Source organism: Marmota marmota, unplaced genomic scaffold, assembly GCF_001458135.2.
Source record: "Marmota marmota marmota unplaced genomic scaffold, marMar, whole genome shotgun sequence".
Classification (NCBI taxonomy): Eukaryota; Metazoa; Chordata; class Mammalia; order Rodentia; family Sciuridae; genus Marmota; species Marmota marmota.
This window is the reverse complement of record NW_025999899.1, coordinates 3,242,700-3,254,667: the sequence shown is the minus strand read 5'-3', so window position 1 is coordinate 3,254,667 and position 11,968 is coordinate 3,242,700. Positions and strand designations below refer to the sequence as shown.

Genomic DNA, 11,968 nt, shown 5'->3' with positions numbered 1-11,968 from the left:
TTCTACTTCATTTTTTCCAAGAAAAGAGGTCCATCCTACCTCCTTTCAGATAACATTTGCAGTATAAAGAGAGACCCAGCCAAACTTCACAGACAGACGGAATCCTGAGTGGCAGTGAACACATTCCTCTTCTCTCCTGTATGTTCTGCTAAAAGGTTTGCTGAAGAGTGACTGCATTTAATTCTCTGTCTTAACCCCTCCTCCTTCTCCTCTTCCTCCTGATCTGGTCCTCCTTCCTGCATTTCTTTTGTTCCTTGTCATTGGTTTTTGTTGTTGTTTTGTTTTTATATTATTACCTAGAAGTTGATCTAGAAGTTGAGGTAGTCTTTCTTGGTTTTTAACATATTAAATATTTTCTGATCGATATGTTAATTGTACTTCACAAATTAAAAAAAAAAACATTTACTAATTTAGTAAATCCTGAAACTACAAAAAAAAAAAACAGTAAAATCATTCAACCTTAAAAAAAAAACAAGAAAATCAATAGTTTAGGGACAGACAGCAAAATTGCCACCAGTAAAGGGAATTGGGCAAGAAGGTAATCATACAAAAAAAAATCTAGGAGTGCTTGGGGAATCTATAGGCAGTCACACCAAGAGGAAGGAAGGAGTTAAAAAATATACATCTCTCCATTGGCTAAAACATCACTGATGGAGTTAATGTTGAAACACCCCAAAGTGGTGAACTGTGGCAATGTATGAAGTAAATACATGGAACTTCTTACCTGAAGCCATCCAAAATGAAGGGGGAGGAAATATTGGTGAAACATCTCTCCTCTCCTCTCCTCTCCTCTCCTCTCCTCTCNAATTGCTGTTCCATTCAGGAGACAACAGGTATGTGGAGATCAGGCACCATCTTAAAAGCCCAGGCACACGTTATATTGTGCTCTATAATGTAGCCACCTTGTATTTTTGCAGATGAATCTCCAACTTGCTGAGTTCTGTGTGTGTGTATAGTCATTTGTCTGTATATGAGTCATTGTGGGTCTCCTACTTTATTTAGAAATTTGGTAGAATGTTCTACCAATGCACATAAGTGAGTTTCTTCCCTATATACTTTTATATATTGGGTGAGATCTGGTCTCATTTGGATAAAAAGGTTTCATAGCCACATTTAATGTTAGAAGAAACATTTTCAATTTACTCTCATGTGCAAAAACAAATTTAGTGCTTGTATCTTCAAGGAAAAGCATTTGATTAAACTCTACAACCACTGGACTGGGATAGTTAGGACTTGTTAGGACACAGATTTAGGACTTGGGATAGTTCTGGCTATCAATCATTATTTTTAGTTGCTGTTTTCTCCTATTTTTATTTGTTATTGCACCAGATGGATTTTTTCCAATAAAAATATAGTTTACATTTTAAAAATCTTTTGCCTGAACATTTTTGTAATTTTCATCTATGAATTTTTTTTCTCTACTCTTTGGATACACATGTTTTTTCATTTATTTTCCTATTAGTCCTTTTTAAAAAATATTTTATTATTACTATTATTATTTTTAGTTGTAGATAGACACAATATCTTTATTTTATTTTTATGTGGTGCTGAGGATCGAACCCAGGGACTTGCATATACTAGGCGAGTGCTCTACCGCTGAGCCACAACCCCAGCCCCCATTAGTCCTTTAATCTTCATGTATTTTTGTAAAGGCAACATTTAATATAATTAAATTTTCTATAAATGTATAAAAATGTTGTCATTTGAAATATTTGTTTTTTTACATTTATAAATATATTTATTTCACTGTTTGAAAATATAAATATAAATGGCAAGCAGAAGATGTAGTTGATGATTGGACCATATATGAATATAGAGCTTTGGCCACTCTCTCCACTAACATCACAGGGAGCCAGCCTTCTGAAGACCAGACCTGTAGCAGGGGACACCACCACCTTTAGGGGCATGGGCACCCAGCTCATGGCCTTATCTCACTCTGATAGCTGGGACCATGCTTTCTCATAGGAGTGCTCCAGGTGTTGCTATTTTTCATGAGTTTTTATTTTCTGCTCAGGAAAATTATGTGGGAAGGACATTAGTTAAAATCACACAGAACATCCAGAGAAGAATCTTCATAAATCTATTCATTGTGATGGTGGCTTCAGTTGCAGTGTCTGGACAGCAATGACAGCTGAGGGGTGATCATCAGCATTTTCCGAGGCCCCTTGTTGGCACATGCAAAACTGATGCTACTTTGCAAAGACACTGTGCTTGCCTGTTTCTAATGACTGATGGCATGATCTTGTCACTTGATATTCTGAGTAAAATGAGAGGCCAAGAGTAAGCAGTGATGCCTATAAAGTCAAGTAAACTGTGCAGTCACAGGTCACTGCTTAGAAATTTAGTGAAAATTTGGACATAGCCAAGAATGCCTAGGCCAAGGCCAAGTGCTTGCTTTGGTTGTGCGCCCTCTTGTGTTCACTGTTAAGATGTGCGCTATCCAGTGAGGAAGGGCAGGTACTCCTCCTGTCAGTACAAGGGCCTTGGTTGATGCAGGCTTGTGAATGTTCAGGGATACATCTTCTGGTTTTTTTTCAAGTATTCCAGGTAAATAAATTCTAAATCATTTGAATTCAGGATACATATGCTCATCAACATTTACAGAATGACAGTGATGTAGAATATGTATTATGTGATGTTAACAACATGGTCTGCTTAAAGCAATAAACACCACAATGAATTAATTGACAGATATAATTTCTTAATTGTTTAAAATTTGTGTCGAGTGGCCTCATGAAGTGGCACATGCCTATAATCCCAGTGGCTCTGGAGGCTGACGTAGGAGGATTTCAAATTCAAAGCCAGCCTCAGCAAAAGCGAGGCACGTAGCAACTCAATGAGACCCTGCCTCTAAATAAAATACAACATAGGGCTGGGGATGTGGCTCAGTGGCTGAGTGCCCCTTAGTTTAATCCCAAGTACCCACTGCCACAAAAAATTGAGTCAAGTGAAAAAAAAAGAGAGAATTAGAACTAATGGGCATCTAAAGATGGAAAATATCTTTATTACCACATTCAAGTTAACCACAAAAGTTATGACAGATTAATAAAAAATATACTTGGTATTGAACTAGGGGCACTTAACCACTGACCCATATCCTCAGTCCTTTTTAAAAAAATTATATTTTGAGTCAGGGGTCATTAAATTGCCCAGGATGGCCTCAAACTTGGGACACTCCTCCCTGGCTTCCTGAGTAGCTGGAATTGCACACATGCAACACAGGTCAAGCTGTGTGTGTTTCTTTATTGTTTATACTCTACAAGACAAATCTACTTAGCACAACTCAAGAAGCACATTCTTTGGCAGAGTAGACATTAATGTATATACATACATATACCTGTGTGTATATATGTAAATCTCTAAACAATCTACATATCTAAGCACCTTCCCTCCAAAAATCTGACAGACCCTCCACAGGGCCCCATGAGCTCCTGTTCTGCAGCCAGATAAACTCCTACATTATCAACCTCTACTATGAATTTATTAAAATTTCTTTCACTAACTGGCATTTCCATGTTTCCCAGGTTGTTCTTTTTCAAGCTCTCTCAAATAACACAAGGTGCCCCTAGGAATTCTCAATCAATGTTATCTAGAAATAAAATATCCAGTGATAGGCACCAAAAATATTCCCAGGGCAAGCTCCCTAGAGAGCTCCAATCACATTACCTCATTTTCCCTGATGGTGTGGAAGTGTTAACAAGGCCCATTATTTAATGGACATGCAGAAGAACCAGCCACTCCACCCACCTCTGCAGCCTTCTCCTCCCTAGGACTTGCTGACTTGCTGATGAGGAGGTTCTGCTCTGCCCTCACTTGGATGTGTCTGGATGCAAAAAGTAAGTCTTGCTCCATGCGAGATCTGATTAGTTGAGATAAAACCTCATGGGTACCTAACTGCAAGTGACATCTTTAATTTGTCATTTATTTTAGAATGTTGCAGGGCTAAAAATCAGACAAAGGCTCAGATTAAATGGGTGGTTTATTTGCATTTTACAACCAGTCAGAGTTTAAATTCCCCACCACATCTGCATATCAGTTATGTACAAGAACACATGTCTACTTCTAGTTAAACAGTCTTGTTTATATTCCTGATGGGAATCGCTGCAAATTCCTACTTCTGTGCTGTTTAAATAACTTCAAATCTGTTGGGGAATGTTGACAGCATCAAATGGCTCACTCCACAGAGATGACTCCTCTTTATTTTCCATTGTAAAGATAAGAATAAAGAATCACGTTTCACTATCATGATTTTCTTGAAGATATCCGCAAATGACATTGTTTTAGCTTTCCAATATTGCAGGAATTGTGAGCTGATGCATACTGCCTCTGATAAACACACCTTAGAAGTAGGGGACCATTTGCTTCATGTACACCTCCAACTGCTATCATAGAGTCAGATCTGACTGGGGAAGCATGGGGTGAATGTGTCTCCAGAAAAATCCAAATATGCAGAGAAAAGATATAAAGTGCTCACACTTATTGAGCATGAATAATGCACCAGATGCTCTTAGAGAATTGCCCGTGAATCCTGTTTAAGCAGGAGTTTATTTACAAGCATGTGGACACTCAAGACATCATAACCATGTAGACACTGCAGGTCTGAAGTCCTTGAATGACCAGCTGTGAGCAGGACACAGATAGCCTTTCTGTGAGGTATATGGTCTTCGTGGGGGATATTTGAAAAAAAAATAAGAAAGAAACCAAAAGACTGATTGTGTCTGTCCTTGTAAAGCTGAAGTGGGAACAGAGGACAGAAGGCAGCCTGGGTCATTTGGCGGGGGGCAATGGGTGACCAGAGGAGGGAGTGGGAAGGAAGAATTCAGGCAGGACAGAGGCAGCTGGGATCCCAGGGACAACAACAGCATTGCCTCCATCTGAAGAATATGCCTCTGATTTGGATTGCACTAAGGAGCTTCAGTTCAGGATCACCTACATGTCCCCTGCAACACCTAGCAACACTCTAAAGGAAAGCACACAGATTCCTGAAGATGCAGGAAAGTGAGATGCACACTGCTGGGTTGATACACCTGTTTTAAACTATTGTTTCATATGTGGTTTTCATGATTTATTTTTTGGCAATGGAAACGATGCTTTCTCTTTTGCAATTACATACACATTGAAGCAGAAAAGCAGATAAGCAGGCTATTATTATTATTATTATTATTATTATTATTATTATTTTAATATTTATTTTTAGTTTTCGGCGGACACAACATCTTTGTTTGTATGTGGTGCTGAGGATCGAACCCGGGCCGCACGCATGCCAGGCGAGCGCACTACCGCTTGAGCCACATCCCCAGCCCATAAGCAGGCTATTAACTCTTGGGAACAAATGTATTCATGGGCCAGTGAGAGCAGTAGAATGCTCCCACAGGACATTTCTTTCATTGGTTGGCATCCTCTAGAAAGAAGAGTATTCGAGGATACTGGGTTAAAGCTTAATTTTGTTAACAAAGACATTCTCAGGGGAATAATGTTTTACTGTTCAGAAGGCACAAGTTTTCACATTGCAAATGTTCATTAGCACAATTTTAATTTCCAGAACTACTAATATTAGCAAAAATCTGAACTTCAGTGACTCCTGGTGAGACCCTCTATATTCTATTCACCTCCACGTACAATTGGTAACAAAGGTTTCGTCATCCATCCAAGCATGCATCCCACACTCAGGATTTGACCTCTCTCTTCCAAAATCCCAGGGGTGACCTACCATCCAGGGTTCCTCAGGTCTTCCTGAAATGAGGACTGAGGAAGTGGTTAAGGGATGGAAAGGGGGGACATCTGGCTCCCAACTCTCCAGGATTAGCCTCAGCCCAGGCGCACACTCTCATCTATTCTTTGAACCTTGAAGCAGGAGCCATAGACTCACCTGGGTGTCTCTGGCATGAGCCAGGTGGGCATTCTGCTAACTGCTGCTTCATCCCTGACCACCTAAGCATTCACACCCTTCTGGGTTTCCCCAAGGACCTCTATGCACACCCATCCCCACACCATTCTTTGAATTATTTTTCTTTGCACTTGACAAGGGATATATGTGACAGGTTGCATCAGGAATTCTAGGAAGGAGAAGACCCGAAGGTACCTCTCCCACACTATATGTACTCTAGGGGTTGAATTCTGCACAACTTGCCATTCCCCAAGTATTCCACAGATGTCTCCATCCAACTGAAAATTCCAGGACTGCCTCCAATAGCTGCTCAGGATCATAGCTTTGGCAGCAGCCAACCTATGTCAATGCTCTTTAGTGTTCTCCAAGTCCAGATTCTATCTGCCCACTGACTGGCCTGGAGTCAATGATTGGAGGGTCTCAGTCAACTGTCCTCTTTCAATTCTTACTAATGTTGAATACAGAGAGGAGCTGTGGGAATCAGAGATGGACTGTGTTCTTGGCTCTCCAGTTCTGCTGCAGTTAGGGAATGCCTTCTCTGGAGTTTGGGGTAAATTGGGGAAGGGCAGGCTCAGAACAGCAGATAAGCTTCTACCATTCAATAATATTTAATAATCAGTATGATCATATTTCATAGTGTGGTTCTGTTGAGTGTCTGCAAGATTCCTAACTGTCCTTATGCAGGAGCTTGTGCACTCCCGCTGCTGGAAATGCTAGAGCGAGCTCCTGCAGCACCACATCTAAAAGCTGAGTGTGTGAAGGGCAACGCCCCAGGTTGCACTCAGGCTGCTCACTCCTTTATTATCCACTGAGCACGAACTGGGCTTGGTCCTGAGCACTTACTGCATAAAGTGAAAGACAGAGTCCCATCCTGCTCAGAAGGATCATGCTTGCAGAGGGAAAAAATGGCAAGTAGGAAATAAATACTAAACCCAGACCTCTAAGGTACAGGGATTTGGTACGCACACCTAGAATCAAGGCTTACATCAAGTTTATGCATTCAGTAAAAGACAATTTCCCTGGGCGTTAGCAGAGGTTTTTTTTTTTATAAAAGATCCCTCAAAACTGTTTTTAGGTATTCTAACTCCAATATGTTTATTGTGATCAACTTAACCTCAATGTGTTTGAGGATATGAAATAATTCTAGGACTCTTCCACATGAGATGACAGTGGACAAAAATTTACATGGATGTATTTAATCATATCAGAGGAAACATTCCACTGTTGATTTTCTTACTCTCTTATTTCACTTAGCATGAAGTTCTCCAGTTCCATCCCCTTTCCTCCAGTTCCATCCAGTGACCAGCAAATGACATCATTTCATTCGTTTTTATGGTTGAGTAAACTCCGTAGCATATATAGACCACATTGTCTTTATCCATTCACTCTTCATAGGCACCTGGGCTGGTTCCATATCTTAGCTATTGGGAGTCATGCTGTAAACATGGAGGGATGTGGCTATGTCCATACTGCAAAATCCAGTTGTCTGAATTACACATAGCACAATGAACAAGAATCTTCTAAAGGAGAAGGCTTTTTCTGCAGGTCATAGACTGAGCTCTGAAGAATGGGCTTCTACTTTATTCTTTCCGAGAAAAGAGGTTCATCCTACCTCCTTTCAGGTAACATTTGCAGTATAAAGAGAGACCCAGCCAAACTTCACAGACAGACAGAATCCTGAGTGGCAGTGAAACAAATTCCTGTTCTCTCCTGTATGTTCTGTTAGTAGTTTTACTGAAGAGGGACTGCATTTAATTCTCTGTCTTAGCCCCCACCTCCTTCTCCTCTTCCTCCTGGTCTGGTCCTCCTTCCTCCATATCTTTTGTTCCTTGTCATTGGTTTTTGTTGTTGTTTTGTTTTTATATTATTACCTAGAAGTTGATCTAGAAGTTGAGGTTATCTTTCAGGTTTTAACATATTAAATATTTTCTGATCAATACTTTAATTGTACTTCACAAATTAAAAAAAAACATTTACTAATTTAGTAAATCCTGAAACTACCAAAAAAAAAAAAAACCAGTAAAATCATTTAACTTTCCAAAAAAATAAAAACAAGAAAATCAATAGTTTAGGGACAGACAGCAAAATTGACACCAGTAAAGGGAACTGGGAAAGAAGGTAATCATACAAAAAAAAATCTAGGAGTGCTTGGGGAATCTATAGGCAGTCACACCAAGAGAAAGGAAGGAGTTAAAAAATACACCTCTCTCCATTGGCTAAAACATCACTGATGGAGTTAATGTTGAAACACCCCAAAGTGGTGAACTGTGGCAATGTATGAAGTAAATACGTGAAACTTGTTACCCGAAGCCATCCAAAATGAAGGGGGAGGAAAAATTGATGAGACATCTCTCCTCTCCTCTCCTCTCCTCTCCTCTCCCCCTTTGTCCTCCCCTCTCCCTCTCTTCCATGAGGCTCTGTTTTCCAGCAATGTGATGAGAGCAGTTGACTTAGACACAGGCTGCAGATTGGTTCATCAAAATCATCACATAATTCCCTGAGTTATGATCATTACATAAGCTACTTCTTGGGTGTTTTTTCATTGAGAGAAGATGAACCTCTGTAGACAAAAGACCTTCATGGACAAGGTTTCCAGTTCATCTCCTGTTTCTGTTCTCTTTCTTAGCTCTCTGTGGCCATTGCATCAGAACACAACTTCAGAGAGGGAGAAATGTTCAATCAAACCAGAGTGACCCAGTTCATCCTCAGGGGTTTCTCAGACATCCCAGAATGGAGATTAGTGGTGGTCTTATTTTTCTCCTGGGTCTATGCCTTTGCCCTCCTGGGGAATATCTCCGTCATCATAGCTGTGGTTAGAGACAGCCGCCTCCACTCGCCTTTGTACTTCTTCCTGAAGAATCTGTGTTTTGTGGATCTGAGCTACACCTCGGTCACCATCCCCAAGGCACTGGAAACCACCCTTCAGGGATCTGGGGTCATTTCCTACTTTGAGTGTGTCACTCAGTTTTACATATTTTTTACACTTGGTTCGACTGAGTGCTTTCTGCTCACGGCCATGGCTTATGACCGGTGCATGGCCATCTACAGGCCCTTGCTCTATGGGGCCATGNTTCATCACTGAAACTTGTTCATAATTACCCAACCAATCCTTGTTATCGGGACATCGAGAACCTCACAAAGTATACTGAGGGCTATTCACAGAGGGTAGTAAACCAATAAAGGGGATATGTGAAATCAACCCAGGGACAGGGGACTCAAAACCCTTAAAAACCCAACTTTGTTAGGGCCATGTTGACCTCCCAGAGGTGGCCCTAGTCAGACTGTCATAGTCATTTTTACCTCCATCTTTCCTAATGAACTCTGGCATGTTACTCTGTGTGACTCACTTGAAGTTCTTCCTACAATATTGCAAGAACTAGTGGCTAGAACCCCCATGGCTGTTTGGGCTCCTTGGGTTAATCTTCTCTGTAACAATAGGAGCCATCTGAATATGATTCTGGTTATAGCACTCTGAGAGATGGTCAGACATATAAGAGATTGTTCTGTAAAGCTAGTTTGTTATGCAGGAGGAGTCACATTCAGTTCAAACCCTAGTACTGGATTTAAAGCTTATAAGAACCATGGGTTTTTCCCTAGGGCTAGGATTGCCTGTCTACTATTATCATCAATGTTGGCTGCCCTCTCCAGCTTATCTGATGCTTAGCCTGAGGTTCTTCTCCCCTGCTGTGGAGATGTGTTTGAAGTTTCAGATTGCTTTGTATTATATCTGAGTTTCCTTTCTGTTTCTCTGTTTAGTGTTCCCATCACCTATTTGTTGGTATCCAGAGCTCTTCTCTTTTTTTGCTTCAAAATACAGTTTCTCTTTAGTTGCCCTGACACTTCTTACTTGCAGAGTCACACAGAAAATACTTCTATTCCTCCATCTTACCTCAGAAGTCCCCTTGTGAGGGCTGATTATGTATCTCATTGGGAGAGGGCTTGCCTTGTATGCACCAGACCCTGGGTTCAATCCCCAGCACCAGAAAAAAATAATAAAAAGTCTATGATGCTTGAATGTGAGTGGCATCTTATAGACATGTTTTCTCTTTCAATTCTGAGCAATTGGTGTCCCCTCTCTTTAATTTTTAGCCTGGCTGTAGGATTTTCAGTTTTATTTATCTTTTCAGAGATCTGGCTTTTGGTTTCATTGCTCTTCTCTACTGATTTTCCTCTTTTTAAAAATTTTTTTAATACTTATTTATTAGTTTTCGGCGGACACAACATCTTTGTTTGTATGTGGTGCTGAGGATCGAACCCGGGCCGCACGCACGCCAGGCGAGCGCGCAACGGCTTGAGCCACATACCAGCCCCTGAGTTTCCTCTTTTCAATCATAAATTTCTTTTCTCGATTAATTCCCTCTTGTTTCTAGGTTCCCAAGATAGAAATGTGTATGACTGATTTCAGATTGTTCCTTTAAAAATATATATCTATTCAATTTTATAAATCTCTTTCCAAGCACTGCTTTTGCTGCATCCCTCTAGTTTTCATAAGTTGTGTTTTCATTTTCATTTAGGTCAAAATATATTTAGGGATTATTGTCTTATTGTAAAATTGACCTCTTTGCTACTATATAGTGGGAAAGGCCAAGAAAAAGAACTCAAACGTATACTTATTGAAAAAAAAGAAATAAACAATTTCTATTAAAAAATAACATGTTTGAATATGAAGAATCTCTAGGAATCTAGAACAATGTGCTAAAACTAATAAGTGAGTTCAATAAGGACATAAGATATGAGGTTAACCTATTAAAATGTTGTAATTTTTGTATGTGAATATATAATATTAGTAAATTAAAGTTATATCAAATAGCAATGGACAGAAATTGGGAAAAAAAAACCTAAAACACCCATTAAAGTAAGACTAAGTTCTTTAACATTTAAGTACAAATCTTACACTATCCATGTCTCCTCCTTTATCTATAGGTGATACATTCCAAGACCCCCAGTGGTTACTGAAATTATAGATAGTATTGAATTGTATACATACTGTTATCTTGTACTATACATATATGGAATTTAATTTATAAATTAGGCATAGGAAGAATTCCCAAAATAACTAAGAATAAAATAGAACAATTGTAATAATATACTGGAAGAAGAGTTATGTGAATGTGATCTGTCCCTCTCTAAAAATATGTTAACTGTAGTGTACTCATTGTTCTATTTGTGATGTGATGATGCAATGCCTCTCCATTGAGATGAAGTGAGGTGAATGATGAAGGCATGAAAAATTAGGTTACTATATGAAGTTTACTTGAAAACAGGCCCTGGGAAACCGCCACATCAAACTGATACCTGAGATGGCTACTGAGTGACATAAGTGTTTAGCAGTTACAGTGTGGATATACCAGACAGAGGATGATTCATATCCCCGGCAGGATACAGTGGGACAACAAAGATTTCATCATGCTACTCAGAATGGCATGTGTAAATATGAAACTTATGAATTGTTAATTTTTAGAATATTCCATGTAATTTTTTTTAACCATGGTTGTATACAGGTGACTAAAGCCATGGAAAATGGAAACACAAAGGGGGAACTTCTGTATGTATAAGATCTATATCTTTAAAAATATGAAACACTGATTTAAGACATTAAGACTTTAGAAATGGATATACTATTTTTCTGAACTAGAAGACTCAGTATTTGTTAGATGTTGATACCTCAAAAATTCATGCCAATCATGAATCCAATAGGAATTTTTGTGTTTAAATTGAATATAACATTTATGTGTAAATAACATTTATGTGTAAAGCAAACAAACTAAGAATCAAAATCAGTTTTGTAAGAGAGGAACCAAGAGGGAGAACTCATACTGATTGGCTTCCAGTCTATTAAGTGACAATAATCAGGGAAGTATGATATTAGAAAAAAATCAAATATACATCAGTATGGAGAATACAGATACCACAGAGAATGTACAAATAGATCTACTCTTATATTCTTCACTGATATTTGAGAAAGTGCTAAGGCAATTCAATGGAAAGTAGCTTTTACTACAAATGGAAAAAATAAGATTTTCATATGCAAAAACAAAATTTAAAAAGTTAACCTCACTCTGCCCTTCTTACTCTATAAAA

The 11,968-nt window shown here is 39.1% G+C and overlaps 1 protein-coding gene across 1 annotated transcript in view; it reads left to right on the top strand.

The window, feature by feature from the left end:
- The first annotated feature begins 8,196 nt into the window (after window positions 1–8,196).
- The window catches only part of LOC107159326 (olfactory receptor 1E1-like), an 11,853-nt gene continuing 8,081 nt past the window's right edge, over window positions 8,197–11,968 (top strand). Inside the window, exon 1 of the mRNA XM_048798324.1 lies at window positions 8,197–8,956. Within this exon, the coding sequence (XP_048654281.1) occupies window positions 8,559–8,956 (398 nt within the window). The 5' untranslated portion in view covers window positions 8,197–8,558. The remainder of the gene's footprint in view (window positions 8,957–11,968) is intronic.